General features: G+C 35.1%; 1 protein-coding gene across 1 annotated transcript in view; it reads right to left on the bottom strand.

Moving 5' to 3' along the window:
* Positions 1-17274, bottom strand: part of LOC107744956 (glypican-6-like) — a 220184-nt gene that overhangs the window by 6963 nt on the left and 195947 nt on the right. The window contains exons 7-8 of the mRNA XM_016558783.1: positions 3932-4062; positions 1005-1180 (exon numbers count right to left, since the gene is read on the bottom strand). Coding sequence (XP_016414269.1) covers positions 1005-1180; positions 3932-4062 — 307 coding nt within the window. The remainder of the gene's footprint in view (positions 1-1004; positions 1181-3931; positions 4063-17274) is intronic.

Genomic DNA, 17274 nt, shown 5'->3' with positions numbered 1-17274 from the left:
AAAGGACTTACAAGTGCAAGATGTTTAGTATAAGAGCAATACCTTTTTTTAACAAATGTAACACTATACCAGTGTACCAGTGTTTTTTTTTTTGTTTGTTTTCTTTGTTTAGCATTACAATTTGGTCTTGTACAGCCCATTTGTGCATGTATGTAAATAAAGGTTATGGTTTCCTCTGTTAAATCATTGTGCAATAAAACACTGTCTACATAAAACAACTTCAAATATGACAATGCATGTATTGTCTTTGATTGAAATGGTGAGGATAAATGACATTGAAGCTAAGCAGAGCGAAGGAAAATAAAATAAAAAAACATCTCTTTAACATTTCAAATATTTATCCTAGACAGAAATGAGGTTACTTTAAGATGGAATGGAAACTTTTGCTTGAATCGCCTGCTTCTCAAACTTGTCTCCTGAGACAAAAACTCTAACACTCTCACAATGGTCTCCTTTAAAGCTTTATAAGAGATCTCAACAACATCACACACTGTGCTCAAATATTTCTCCTTGTCTAAAGACTATGATGGTCTCATATTTGTCTCATTTAAAGTTTTAGAAGAGATCTCAACAACATCACACACTGTGCTCAGACATTTCTCCTTAGCTAGAGACACTGGATCTCTCACATTTGTCTCCTCTAAAGTTTAGAAGAGATCTCAAGACAAATATCAGACCACCAGAGTCTTTAGACTAGGAGAAATGTTTGAGCACAGTGTGTGATGTTGTTGAGATCTCTTTTAAAGCGTTAAAGGAGACCATTGTGAGAGTGTTAGAGTTTTTGTCTCAGGAGACAAGTTTGAGAAGCAGGAGACTCAAGCAAAAATCTCAATTCGATCTTAAAGTAACCTCATTTCTGTCTAGGAGAAATATATGAGATGTTAAAGAGATCTCACTTTTGATTTTTCTTTCCTATGGGATGATGGAAAGTTTTTCTTGACAGTTTTGAAAATGTTAGGCCTTTTTGCATATCAGGGTGCATTATCTATACTGAAGTGACTTACTGGAGTCTTGGAAGTAGACGTCTTTGCCATTGTAGGCGTTTCGCAGCTTGTTGGTCATCACTCGCAGGGTCATGATCTGCTGTCTGATGAAGGTGTCTGGTCTAGTGATGTCCACTTCCACCTCTGGGTTATTGAGCTGGTTCGTAAGACCATCTTTTACAACTTCAGGGAAATATCTGGAAATCAACAACAAAACATTTGGTGGGAATATTTTAATCACAATTGTTCACAGTTGGGGTTCAACAAACACATAAATTCACTTTTTTTAATCTATGAATTGATATAAATCTATATTTGATTACAAATCAAATGCAAATGCATTTATGTACAAAAACCTATTAAATTAAACAAAAATCATTATTTCTCACAATCATTATCAAACACATGCCCAAATTACATGCCTTGAAATTAATTTTCTACAGCCGATTATAATAAAACCTTAAACAGGTGTATTTTTTGGTGCATTTGAGGCGGTCACGTGATCAAGTGTTGTTGTTGACTCAAGCATGACCCTATCAGGAGCAACTTTAGCAGGATCAGCACCTCTCACATTCACATTAACATGCCCTGCAGCTCTACATTGTGTGCAGAATGACTTCATTTGCAATATTCACTTGCACTATATGCATCAGAAGTCAGCGTTTTCGCATCGCCCTGCGTTGTATAACACAAGAATAATGTGAGGCTGCAGGCTGCACTTTCACCTATAGCGTGAAAATCACCTTGGTTGTAAAGGTGCAAACATTACAACTAGATCTGCATTTCTTGAAGGAAATGTTGTGCTTGCAAGGTAGCTAATAAATGTGTTAACGTTTTAGTTAAGCAAATCAGAAACGCTTTGAGCTAAAATTTATTGTAAAACAGATAGTTCTGGTACATGTTTATATAAAGATGGACATTAGCATAAATATGAAATGAAAATAAATTGAAAATAATATATAATATGAACATACAATATGAAAATACATTTAAAAGAAATCACAATGCAGTATGCAAATGCTGTAATAACAATGTTGTAAATTAATGGATCATCATTCTAACAATGTCAGTGGGAGATTCTCAATCTATAAATTATTGAATTTATTTAAATACATTTATTTTAATTTATTAAACATTATGAATCCAAGCAACCAGATCCTGCCTAAAATAAAAATAAAAAAGGTAGCTGCGATGAAGTTTAAAATGAAAAATTATAGTTCAACTTTATTTAAATACATTTATTTGAATTTATTGAAACACTATGCAACCAGTTTCTGTCTAAAATAAAATTAAAAAGGTAACTGTGAACAGGATTAAAATAAAAAATTATAGTCAAAACTAATTTATTTAAATACGTTTACTTGAATTTATTGAACATTATAAATCCAAACATTACCAGTTTCTACCTAAAACTAAATAAAAAAGGATAAAATTTAAAATAAGAAAGTATAGCCACAATTATATTTTCGAATGATCCACATAAAGAAGTTTGTAGAGTCTGTGATTCACACTGAATTAATTGCATATATCATTTTGCCTTTACTGAATTTCTGCCTCTTTATCTCGACCCCGTGAGTCAGTATAAACACATGTTGCAGCATTATGCATGCATCGAACACTATTGAGATCTAATCTCCTAATAAGCGCTTTAGTGGGAGGTAATTGTTTGTGGCTAATTAATATTTCAGGTGGTGCTTTGTGGAAAAATAAATGAAACTTGTTGAATGCTCCCAGGTTGCGGCTTCACAAATGTGCTTCTATTCAAATTCAATCCATGTGGTTTTTAAGCAGTAATTAGCCAATAATGAGACTGTTGTATTCCATAGAGAACAGATCTAACAGACAAAAAATAAAAAAGAAAAAGAAAAAAAGAAATAATAAAAATCAAATCACATGTATTTTATCTCCACCTGCTCTTATCATTTGTGTTAATTTGTCTTTTAGGTACTTAAAAAAAAAACAGTCTTCACACAGTAAGGGTCATTTACATGATGAGGCCGCTTGGAAAGAAAATGAAACACATCTTACATGGCACCATCTGCTGATATTATCACTCGTGGAGGACTGAAAAGTGAACGGGTTTTCTGCCAAGCCGTCTGGCTTATTGTCAAAGGCTGGGAGACGGAGTGACAGACATCATGGCATATTCCAATGAGATGAAGTGAGATGAACTGAAGCTACTTTAAAACCACAGGTCTCTCAATCCATTCAAAAGGTTTAATTGCTTTTTATTCTACACACACACACACACACACACACACACAATATATATATACACATTTCATTGTGTCTCATTGTTTTTTTCTGAGTCTTGCCCCATTTAAAAAAAAAAACAAATCAATCACACTAAATTAATGTGCTTAATAACAGCTTGTCAATGTAGATGTTCCAAACAGCTCAACTTCATATATTATTAATATACACAACAATTCAAAAGTTTGGGGTCGGTAAGTGATTTTTTTTTTTAAAGAAGTCTCCTTTGTTCACCAAGGCAAAAATACAGTAAGACAGTAATACTGTTAATTATTATTACAATATTCTATTTGAGTATATTTAAAATGTAATTTTTCATAATATTCCTGTGATGCAAGCTTGAATTTTCAAAAATGATAGTCAAACTTCTCTTATAATTTAAAATAAATTTATTTTGAATGATTATAATATTGAATATTATAAACCAAAACACTATGCAACCAGTTTCTGCCTAGAATAAAATTTTAAAAAAGAATAAAAATAGAAGGGTAAATTATATTTGAAATTAATTTGTTTCAATACATTTATTTGGATTTATTGAACAATCTACCGCAACCTTGTATTGTGCCAACAGTGTGTTTTGTATTTGCCTATTACCTAATATTGCTAAAACAATTACCATGGAAAGTGTCATTGAAACACAACAATCTGCAATGTGACCCAAGGGAATCTGTGTCTGAAGGTGACCGTCGTACCTTCCCTTTGTGTGACTGTTCCAGCACTGCTCCTCATCTGGGTCAGTCATTTCGTCCTCTGCACAGATGCTGTCTGGCAGCGACGACCAGAATTTCTTCGACTCCTTCAGCTTCTCCTTAATGTCGATCACCTGGAATCAAACACAGAGAATCAGATTAGCATATGCAACACCACAAAAATGCATAGAGAGAATGAAGATTTAGGCACAGTTTGAACTGGGGGATGGATTGAGTTGGGATTATTATAAAGGAGGGAAAGATGAGCATGGAACAATTTGCATGGAAATCTCATTCTGGCTCGCCGCACAGTTCACTTTTTCAGTTTCAACACTGTTAGATAATTCAATGGGGACCAGGTGGTTGTGATGGTATTTTCTGTACCAACCAGAAGGACTGATTTTCAAACTGACTGAACGGGATCTCTGGAATCTCTTCTCAACCCACCATGGCGTAGTGAGAGGTTCATAAATTGGACTTATTTGCAGGCATTATGCCAAGATTTATCTGTAAAAAATTGCCTAGAAATGTCTAGTCAGTTGTTAGACGTGTCACTGGTTGTCTATTTCACTCATAACATGCCTTATTAAATGGTTGCTGTTCTTCAACTTTCTAGACAAGACAGGACAAACTAACAAAAACATAAAAACAACTGCGGAGCACGCCACGGAGGCAGCCATCAGCGTCGGCGCCATCTTACATGCACAATATTTCTACTATTTATTGGCTAGCAGTGCTTGTTAAGGCAAGAATCACTATTATTATTTCTTAAAATTATAATAAAATTACAATTACAGTCTTTTCAGTGACTCTTTCTGCGAGTTACATCATTGCACCAGTAAGTGGAGACAAGTGAGTCAGTGATTCATTCAAACAATTTGCTTAAAAACACTGATTCAGTTATGAACAAAACAACTCGCTATCTTTATTAGCCTATTATGGAATCATTCACTAAACTGATTAATTCAGTCATTAATTTAATCAATTCGTTCAAAACAATGATTCATTCAGGAGCAAAGCTTAACTAGAAATGAATGCTCACGTTTTATTGTTAAAATGTGCTGGAAAGGTTCAAAACATACTCACACACAAATGACAAATAAAATTAGCAACATTATGCACTTTTTGTTTTTATAAACATGAAAATAATAACATTAAAAATGATGGCCATATTTTAAATAAACAAAAATATATTGTTTGGGTGACATACACCTTGTACTATCCACTAAAATGTACTATGTTCAAAAAAAAAAAAAAAAAAAAAGTTTTATAAAATGAAAAACATCGCATTTCAGCCTTTAAATCATTTTAAGAAAAGGATGAGTTAATTACAGGCATTTTACCTGCTTCATAAATAATTCTAAGGCTACCTTATTATTTGAAGTGTTGAGATTTTTAGAATGCATATTAGCTTGTTTTCATCAACGGGTTTACAGATTTTTACAGCAACATTTTGCTGTAGATTTTCGATTTACAGCAAAAATGTAGTCAAATTGTTGCATTGGTCTGAAAAAAATGGCAGACAGGCTGAATGAATATGTAAATCAACTGTCTGACAGTAGGTGGCGCATATGGAAAAGCAGGAATAGAGCTGTTTTCTAGTAACCTCTGTAAACAAAGCAGTGATGCACTTATAAAACACTACTTTATTAAGAGGTAAGACATTACACAGGGGGAAGATGAAAAGCAAACCTTGGAAACTTTTCTAAATACTGTCAGCTCCCCCTTATGCATTCATTTAATTCATTCATTCAAACATTCTTTCATATAATTTCTCTCTGCACTCTGCCTTCCATCATGTTTTCACATAAAATGAAACCTATGCTGCATGTTGCATCTGCGTGAGACTGTTACTAACTTTGCATTTGCTGAGCAGTATTTACAGCGGGTTTTTCAAAAATGTGAAACATGAAACGGTAATACTAACCGTCAGGACTTTTTATCGTGGTTTATTGTCAAACCGGTAACCATTTCATCCCTACACTTAACCAATGAACTGAAGCATTCACAAACACAGATTCACTTAGGGACAAAATACCTGACTGTCTTTGTGAGTGAGTCATTGAATCATTCATTCAATTGATTCGCTCAGAAATGCTGAATCATTCAGGAAGAAAACATGTTTCTCTTGCTCGGAGACACACAACTCTGGAACTATTTTCATTGGTGGAGCAACAATATACAAACTAACTAGTGGTAGTGTGTCAAAACTTTAAGTTACTCAATATTAACTTCTTGTTTATTGAACTGCTGTAAACAAACGCTCTTGCTCGTGTGATATTGCTTGAATAATACAGTTTGTTTCGTAACTCGGTCCACAGCGTTAGTGGTAAAGACATGAATGTTTCATGTGGCCTGTTACTTTTTCTAAGCGATTAGATCGTTTAATCTTCCTAGATGGACCATAAAACAAAATAGTACAATAAATACTATAAATTCACCTTGCAAGATTACCCTAGCATTAGCCTAGAATCATGGTGCAAGTTTTTTTCCACAGAAAATGTGCTAACCTATTCTTTCTGTGTAGCTAAACCTAGTGAAGATGAACAGATTCCTTTAAAAAAACTTCCATCGAGGGTTTAGTAGATAATATACTCACTTATTCTGGTTTGTATGAGGTGTACCTTCTAGGTCAAAGTAAAATGGCCCCAGACGGTCTTCAATCAACCAAAGGCATATTCTATTATTTATCTACATTATACTGTTACTACCTTTTGTGCAAGAGAAAATTAGGTTGTGCTGAGACATTACAGAATCATCGATAAAGTCTTGCCTTCTGGTACATCACCAAATCTGGGCCCAGAGCTTCAGACGTGTGTATATTGATTTTATTAATGAAATGCACCACACTCCAGAAAGTAAACAGATTGATGCTTATCAGTGCAGGGTTCTGACTGATCTGATGCAAGATACTGTAAATGCTACTCTAGGAGGTAATAAAGGTCCTGTCGCGTGACTCGTGTTAGGGTTTCAGCACAATTCTCAATTATTTTAGCATTCTATGTGAAGTATTTTTAATTCCAGAATGATTAGAACCATTTTTAAACATATTATATTTATCATTTTAGTTATAGATGTGTTTGTTTCTTCATGCAAACAAATTTGGAGAAATGTAGCATTACATCAATATGATCTTCTGCAGTGAATGGGTGCCATCGGAATGAGAGTCCAAACAGCTGATTAAAGTTAAAAACGTCTTGATGGATTTGCTTCTTGCAAACACACAGCTTTTCACTTAACAAGATATTAATCAATGGACTGGAGTCATGTGGATTACTGGTGGATTAATGTGATGTTTTTATCAGCTGTTTGTTCTCTCATTCTGACGGCACCCATTCACCGCAGAGGATCCATTGGTGAGAAAGTGATGTAATGCTGAATTTCTCCAAAGCTATTCTGATGAACAAACTCATCTACATCTTGGAATGGCCTGAGGGTGAGTAAATCTTCTGCAAATGTTCCTTTTTGGGTGAACTATTCCTTTAATATCCTTTCTGAAAAGTAAATTCAGAGCAAATCGATCTTGCTTATATATATATATTACTGGAAAACAAGAGGAAAAGATTGTACTTCATTACTGTCAGGAATTTACTATTGTATTTTTTATTGTGTTGAACGCAGCTTTGATCCTTGATGTGGAGTTGTTGTTTTTTAGTTATTTTCTGATATTAGACATGTTTGAGTACCAGAGCCCTGGAATAATCATTATGCAATTTGCCATAAATATCCCATGCTAATTCACATTAATTCTTGTTGGCACAGGAAACATGTACACATCCTGTATCTGTCATCATGCGAGTATATTAGGTTTCTGACATATAATAATGACATAATTGGATTAAAAGGTGCTGGATGTCACGTTCTGCAGAAATAAGCTGTGCTAAATGACGCCGAGGTTATCTGCGGAGTCAACAGCAACAGCCAGAGGCACGACATTAAAGAATGTGTATTGACGGCATGTCAGAGTTGGAGACCGCTTTGCCCTTTTTGAAGTGCTAATCTGTGTGCATGGCCTGCAGAGATCTGGAGCAGTTTCACTGTGCTTTTGGTTAGCATTCACAAGGTGTTAGGCTGGATACTGATATTAACACCTTAGCATGGATGCTTTATGAGGCTGTCGAGATAAACACACAACAGTGAAATGTACAGCAAAGATAGTTGCTATGTTATATATGTATAATGTACATATATGATACATATATGGTGATGTTTTTGTTAGACTGGGTACATATGGGATTAGATTAACTTTATGTAACAAATAAATGGATGATACATTTCTCTTTACATACTGACCATGATAGCCATGGTAAGTCTCACACACACACACACACACACAAAAAAATAAAAAATAAAAAAATAATAATTATAAAAATAATTATTCTCACAAATAATGTATGATTTTACAGTAATATATAAACATCTTGTAATACAAATAAATAAATAAATAAAAATAATAATTATACATTTGATTAAAAACAAAATAAAAAACAACAGAAAAAAGAATGCTTCTCACAAATCATTTATGATTTTACAGTAATTAAAAATATTTTGTAATAAAAATTAATAATTAATTACAAATAATAATAATAAAAACTATTTTGTAAAAAAGAAACAACAGAAAAATTAATGCTTTTTCAATTTATGCATTTAAAGTAATTATTAAAAATCTAAATGAAAATTTGTAATACAAAAAATAATTATAAATAAAACAATAAAAAAAATAATACGGCTCATTTCAAATATTTCACACAAACTGTAAAGTACATGCCTCATGTATGAAGGATGACTAAAATGTATTTCTTCGCAAACTGTTGGTATAATGATTCACAAATTCTGTGCAAGTTACATTATCAAACATTTAAAATATGTTATTGCATAAATGGGTAAATAAAGTATCACAACATAAATGGTAACTACATTAGCATCCACACCACGCAAGGTAACATTTTGTTCATTATAAGTACACACTGCAGTTTTGATGTCTGTCGCTTTAAATGCTTGAGTTTTTTAAAGCAGGATGTATTCTGATTGGCTGTCAATGTTTTTATCACTCATCATCTGGAAAAAATAAATAGTAATACACGTGATTCCCATGATATTGTTCCTCTGTGCCATTATCATCATATTTGTAAAACTATATTTTTATCATTATAGTTATCGTCCTTGTTGTGAATGGGCCTTAAGACTAATCATTTTAGCGTTCTACATAGATTGTTTATAAAATCTTTCTTACATAAATTGTAGCAATCTGTTTTATAGTTATGTGTTAATTCATAAAACCATTATAATGTAAACTGTGATATCACATAGATCGTTTCAACTTACGCAAGTACTTTTTATATTGTTTGCAAAATGCTTACATTACTTTTAACTTACTATTGCATTCATCCAGTTTCAATTTATGCATTTTTATGATAAATTCACACACAAGTTTGTTCTGCCCGTGTTTCATGAATGCATGCAACTATACATTTATTTATTTGCATGTATTCAGAGCAAAACCAAAGAAAGCATAATGATTTGCACAAACAGATTTGAGAAAAGGTACTATTCAGCAACTACTGTTTTGCAGGACGTTGCATAAACACCACTAAGGCAACGGTGAGAAAAATAAATGTTATTCACACAAACATTTCTTTCCAGCAAGACCACTAGATGCTGCTGAACCTCTGAGAGAGAGAGATAGAGAGAGAGAGAGAGAGATAGAAAGACTCCCCAGACAGTAGAGAGCGTGCCAAGCATGCATATGAATAAATAAACCAACTCATGTTTCAAAGGTGTATTAAAATACGTGCTGTGTATTAAGAGAAGCCTTATGTTAGCGGTAAGTGAGTGGCTGTATATTGGGCAAGAATTGCGCGCTGGGACAGGCTGCGGATCATCTAACCATTCGGCCACACAGATCATTAGCACACAGGCCTGCCAGAAGGGATGAGTTAAGGGCAGGAACTGTTATTCACTTGGGCCCCATTGCTCAACATGAGTCCGAGTTCAACAACAGCCAGACAGCAGAGTCTGAACGCTGGGCATCATTCCCTACATGTGCCACGGCTCGACACGTGGGTTACGAGCAAATCTACAGCTCCTCAATGACAAGATGTTATGGGCTAAAGCATTAGAGAGGTTTAAAGGAATAGTTCAAAGTTTAAAATTAAAATAAATAAATTGATAATAAAAAATTTCATTTTATACTCGGCCAAAGTCATACAGGTTTGGAATGACTTGAAGGTGAGTACATTTATTTGCAGTCAAAATGTGGGAAAAGGTGGTGTATTATTCATCTGTAGAACTCATTCAGAAAGCATCAGGGCATTTTCTGTAACAGTCTAGACAACAACAGCTGAGATGTCATACTGTGTTATCCGTAGAAGAGCATCCTTATTTTCTGTGAATGCGTCGCTGTAATTACTATGGCAGTAGTATGGCAGTAACTAGCCAGAGTAGAGGAAAAAGTCATAAATTGATTTATTTTTCATGTAATGTAGTCTAATTAATTCAACTACAAGTCTGTTCTTTGCTTAACCAAAATTAGCTGGTTTGGTAGAGTAAGCAAACTTTTTTTCAAAGTGTGTGTGTGTGTGTGTGTGTGTGTGTGTGTGTAGAAAAATTTAAATGACAGAATCAAAGCAGATCAACACACAAAAGAACAAATCTTCAGTTTAAAATAATTTCTGGTTCTCTGGCTATATCACTTCAATTGGTGCATGTTTGCTATCTGCTATTCATTTTTGAACATATGTCATAAGAATAGGTGGGTCAGAACAGTCTGTTTTATATCAAATGGATATAAATGTGCCTATATGGAGTTTAGCCTCTGGACTCCTTTTCACTTAAAATAGGAGGAAATGTTTGGTGGGTACAATCCATCATTGTGGTTCGAAATGTGCTCGGTACCATTTATGATAGTTCTCTGGCTCACAGGGGAATCTAAGCAGGACCCATCATTGCTGGCCAGGTCTACATGCGACTTTCAACCTTCAAAATTCCCCTGCAACTGCCCTCTATTAGAAAGTTTAGGAAATGACATGTCCCAATTTATAATGATTTTATTCCCTGTTGAGTCCCCCCAACCCCAACAATGCTGTGAGGTCCTTACCTACGTAATGATATGTTAAGGATTGCATGACTAGAATAACAGGATAATTAATTATGGAGAAGACTGCAAAGGGCATGCAATAATCATAGCAAACAAAAGATCCTTTTGAAATGATTGCTATGTTGAAGGATTGTTCACATTGCAGTTTGCAGATAATTTCAGTGCAATAAAACACACAATATATTTTCTGATGTTATTGCCATTGTTACTGAAAGTCAGTATGATTTTAAATCTTCTCTTTTCCCGTGGCACGCTAATGCACATTATTTAAGTTATTGTATAAAGTCTTTCTAAAAGTACTTTCATAATACATGTTCTGGTTCTTATCATGCACAGTTCATTAGTGCACATTATATTATAAGTAAATAAATAAATCCTGTTTCACTTGTTAAGTTACATATAAAGTTTATCAAAAATACCAGTGGAGTCAAAAATCTTTCAAAATCACTCAATATAAAAACCCATGAACATATGTTTCTTTTACATTTCTGTAAATTTATTATTTACAAAAGCTTAAAATTCCATCCTATATTTTAATATCCTGTTTTTATGTGGAAATACATCACACTGCAGTATTTCACGAGCTGACCTGAACTAAGCATTTACAATGTTAAAAGTTAAAAGGCACTTCCGACTTCTTTAACAGTGAAAACCAAGTTTACAGCCTCGTCTCTTGTGTCTACAGCTCACCCATCCCCGAAGCCCGAGATCTTGGAAGTGATGTCAAATGCCAGTTGAACCAGTCATGCAAGCCACTCGCTTTCAGCTCCACATACCAAATGCACCCTCGCCGCTTCATATAAGGCCGGCTTTGGTGACCCTTCTTAGCATCTGATCAAATGGCTGGCGAATCACGTCCCCTCAAGCATTCCTTGTGAAGTTCGGGGGCCCACCACGACCCCTCAGAACAGTGTTAGCAGGCAGAGCCATGTGAAAATCTGAGCCTTGTATAGGTCAGAGCTCCTCATTAGGATTATTTGTTCTTGCACTCCTTCCTCCCAACGGGAAAGAGCACAGTCGTGTTAATGCGCTCCTCTCATCCTGCTATAGATTAGAAGTGTGGAGTGGATTTGGCTAATTGGACGGGGGATTACACAGCGTGATGTTTCACTGTTTGTGTTATTCACAGTGAGGAACACGTCCCCTGGCGTTCTGTATACAAACAGCATGCGAGTGGCATTTCGTCCGAGATGATATTCGACTGATAAAAACCTGAGTTATGAAATTTGCTCAACAGAAATCAATTGAACTCCAACTGAGTGCATTTGCATGTGGGTGTTGACTTGACGTGTCCTGCGGTGTGACATGCTAAATGCCATCTAAAACCAATTTAAACTGGATTTTAGTACAGTTTTTGTCTTCATTTTTATTATTATTATTTTTTTTATTCATTTATTTTTTTTATAACTTTTTAAAAATATTTTTATTAAACTTATTAAAGAGACTATATGGAATGTACACAGTAAAAAAAAAAGATGTTTCAAAGTTGTTAATACAACAATTATTGGAGTACGTTTTACTTCAACATTTCACATTTAATTCAGTGTTACTTGTTTCTTTGTAATTAATTGTGAAACTTACAAGGAATTTCTGAGTGAACATTGTTTCTACACCAATTTTTTGCAATGCATGTGTATATTTATTTATTCATTTTTTATAATAATCTGCCACACTGCACGACCAATTCAAATTAACTAGTGAAGGCAAAAAATTAAAATGCCTAAATTAAAAATGGTAAACCAATAATGCCATCTACAAATATACACTTTCCCTTAATACATACATATAAATTAAAATCCTGATCCTTATTATAAAGAGTTATTGCTTTAATATGACTTGCAAAGAGTTATTGCTTTAATCAACTACCTACACTGAACAAAATTATAAACGCAACACTTTTGAGCTTCTTGATATGCCACACCTGTGAGGTGGATGGATTATCTCGGCAAAGGAGAAGTGCTCACTAACACAGATTTAGACAGACTTGTGAACAATATTTGAGAGAAATAGGCCTATTGTGTACATAGAAAAAGTCTTAGATCTTTGAGTTCAGCTCATGAAAAATGGGGGCAAAAACAAAAGCGTTGCGTTTATAATTTTGTTCAGTGTATGTGCAAAAATGAATAAAATTCAATGTAACTAGCTGGGATTTATTTATTTATTTATTTATTTAATCAGTATTTGGTTGTACATAGATTACTTCTCAAAAGTTTTCAATAATTTTCAATAATTTCATATATATATATATATATATGAATGAATACTTTTATTCAGCAATGGCGCATTAAACTGATTAAAAGTGACATTAAAGACATTTATAATGTTACAAAATATTTATATTTCATCTATTTTCCCCAAACCCCTACCTTAGTCAGAATCATGTCAACATGACTGTTACGTATTTATTTGCGTTTCCAGTATGTTTAGAATGAAAATGCCATGGTGAAACCATTTTCTTCTTGGTACTCTTCTTGACTTTGTGAACAAACTCCTGAAATGAGCACTGCAGCCATTGGACATCCCGATTAAGAGCATGACTTGGAAAGCTGCCATCACTATGTCAAAACGCCTTTATAAACACATGCATGTATCCAGACGAGATGGTCCTCACATTGCACTGTCTAGTCATCTGCTTTCTCATGAAAGCGCCACTGAACCGACTGACACCGCTAAGCCCGACCCTCCACATTAATTCAGCGCTTTTTACAACCCGTCTTCTTGGCGTTCCCTGTCAAGAGCTGAAAGCCAACCCCAACAGGATGAGCTGCACGTCATGTAGCTTCTTTCTTTTTAGTGCCTGTCACTGTGGACGTTCATATATCAGCGCAGAGCTTTAACGTTTAGCTGAACATTTTAATTACAGCCAGTTTCGCTAGCAAAACAGTAAGAGTTAAGCACATAAGAAGAGAAAACAACTGCTTTGTTGTCAAGTGCACTAACTAAATTGTCTGGTTTCCCTTTACATCTTTCAGCATTGTTAATCACAACACTTTAAACAAGGATTTCCCCCCAAAAAATGACAAGAGTTTTCTTTTAGATGAGTTTGTTTCTTCATGGGATCAGATTTGGAGGAATTTTACATTACATCACTTGTTCACCAATGGATCATTTGCAGTGAATGGGTGCCGTCAGAATGAGAGTCCAAACAGCTGATAAAAACACAAGTAATCCACAAGTAATCCTCACAACTCCAGTCCGTCAATTAACGTCTTGTGAAGAGAAAGGCTATATGTTTGTAATAAACAAATCCAAGACGTTTTTAACTTCAAACCGTTGCTTCTGAGTCCATTATCCATAATAATCCTTCATCCAGTGAAAAAGTCCATCCCATATTTTCCTCTCACATCAAAATCCACCCACATATTTGTTTAGATCAGTTTTGGATCTCCCCTGATTCAGACAAGACAACTTTTTCACTGGAGAAAATGATATTATGGATAGAAGACTCGTTTTAAGTTTAAAGTTAAACATGTCTTAATGTTACAAACACGCAGCTTTTCACTTCAGAATTGATGGACTGGGAGTTGTGTGGATTACTCGTGGATTATTGTGATGTTTTTATCAGCTGTTTGGACTCTCATTCTGACGGCACCCATTCACTGCAGAGGATCCACTGGTGAACAACTGATAATGCTAACAATCTGAAATCTGTTTCAATGAAGAAACAAACTCATCTACATATTGGATGGCCTGAAGGGTGAGTACAGTTTTCATTTTTGGGTGAAATATTCCTTTAACTGATAGACTACAGAAGTGGACATGCCTCTTGAAGCAGATTTAAATGGGTTAAGATCCTGTCTATCTAGTAGAAAAGTATGTCTTTTGAACAGCTAATATGATAATAACTGATGTTCACAACTACATATTTTTCAAATATGTGGCATAAAGGTTGAAAGAAATCCATTTTCATGTTTACACAAACACACGTCTGGTTAACTATCCTTGTAGGGACTCTCCATAGGTGTAATGGTTTTTATTCTGTACAAACTGTATTTTGTGACGTGACATGTGTGACCCATACTCGAAATTAGTGCTCTGCATTTATCCCATCCAAAGTGCACACACACAGCAGTGAACACACACCCGGAGCAGTGGGCAGCCATTTTTTTGCTGCGGCGCCCGGGGAGCAGTTGGGGGTTCGGTGCCTTGCTCAAGGGCACCTCAGTCGTGGTATTGAAGGTGGGAGAGAGCTCTGTACATTCACTCCCCCCACCTACAATCCCTGCCGGTACGAGACTCGAACCCACAACCTTTGGGTTACGAGTCCGACTCTCTAACCATTAGGCCCCGACTTCCCCTATCGCCTATTTTCTATCGCCCTACACCAACCCTACACCTAAACCTACCCCTCTCAGAAAACTTTATGCATTTTTACAATCTAAAAAAAAACTAATTCTGTATGATTTATAAGCTTCTCAATTTAGGTCCCCACGGTGACACAAGTCCCAATGAGTTGGTGTGTATTCAGGATTAAGTCCCCACCAGTGTAGAAAAACCTGTACACACACACACATTTGTCAGGTTTAGCTCACTTTTGGGTACAAATTTGTCCCCAAAATATGGTTAAGTAGGTACACACACACACACACACACACACACACACACACACTGTGTCCAGCAGTAATTGTTTTGAAATGTATTGATGGATTTTTTTACAAGCAGTACTTTAAAGGGCATGATTTAGAGAGACAGCTTCTCACATGGTTTTAGCATTTTTCACAAAATATGAAGCAGCACAACTGTTTTCAACACTGATAATATGAAATGTTTCTTGAACAGGACATCAGTATATTAGGATGATTTCTGAAGGATTATGTGACACCGAGGTCTGGAGTAATGATGCTGAAAATTCAGTTTTGCATCACTTACATTTACGCCAAGTAATTTCAACCCTACTGGCAAACATGTTTGGTATTGTGAGCATATTAACATGAGCACCACAGAAATCTCTTAAAATAAACACAAGAACAATACAGGCACAATTATCAGAAGTCCAGAAAGAAGATAAATTCAGTGTGTTCAAATCTCTTGCCCTGAATACCAAGACCCTCATTTTTAAAAACACTGTGTACAGTTTGATACAAAATTGAATTTTGAGCTCCCCGTTAGGCCTTTGTTCTGTAAATAAACTTGTTCAATGTCCCCCTTTGGAGTACAGAAATTAAAGATTGATGTATGTTTTGTTAATATTAAAATAGTCAACTGTCATACTTTCTTGTCTTGTATTCCAACCAAACTCAAGCTACATTGCAAACTATTCTAAACACTGCAGCACAAACACAGGACAAAGGAGTCCTTTCATTGGTGTCATTACACAGAAATTTTGCCAATCGACATATTAATTTGTACACTACTGTTCAAATGTTTGGGGTCGGTAAGATTTTTTTTTAATGTTTTTAAAAAAAGTCTATTCTGCTCACCAAGGTTGCATTTATTTGATTAACAATACAGCAAAAAATATGAAAGCGCTGAATTGGATGGATGACATAACTGCGGCGTATCAACATAAAGACGCTTTCAGGATCTTCCCAAAGGTTCTGTGTGCACATGAAAAAAAGCCAGCGCTGCATGGTTGGGAGCTATTAAATATTCATGCAGAAAAAAATAAAATAAAATAAATCCCAGACTGCTAGAACAGAGGGGTCAGGCCCAGAGGAAGCGCACATATCGCCTCCCATGATGCCGCTGAAATGAACGCCTCATCTTCTGCTTGAGCAATGCCGTCACATGCTTGTGTGAAGCAGTTCCCCTCGTCTCGTGTTTGCCGCTGTCACGGAGGAACACATTTGCATGATGCTCAAAGGAAACAAGGAACACCTGCTTTCTGGTTGCATGCTAGAGCATCTGATTTCTGATACTGAAGAGAAAATGTTGTACATGCATTGGTCCCTTTCATTTAAACGTGGTGTTTTTGCTTATCAAAGAACCAGATGGTCTAATGAAAGGATCCTGATTGACCTGTGAGACTTTACAGCATGATTAGTTGTTTTTCCTTACTTCATAAGCAGTATACAATATATTGTTCTCAACTTTCAAGTATTGCCAATGGTTGTTATTCCATGCCAAGATTTAATATTTTCTTTTTGCAACTCAAACTTCAGAATCACAGCCAAAGTGAACTGCCACTTTAATATGGCATCGCTATTTAGTAGTTTAATTATCTGCCACAATATTGCACGACTTGATTCATTAATTAGTATATGATTTAATTATGTATGTATACATACTGTATACTTATATATATATATAT

Source organism: Sinocyclocheilus rhinocerous, unplaced genomic scaffold (assembly GCF_001515625.1).
Source record: "Sinocyclocheilus rhinocerous isolate Xijiao unplaced genomic scaffold, SAMN03320098_v1.1 scaffold1039, whole genome shotgun sequence".
Lineage (NCBI taxonomy): Eukaryota > Metazoa > Chordata > Actinopteri > Cypriniformes > Cyprinidae > Sinocyclocheilus > Sinocyclocheilus rhinocerous.
The sequence above is the reverse complement of the archived record's forward strand: the minus strand, read 5'-3'. Positions and strand labels throughout refer to the sequence as shown.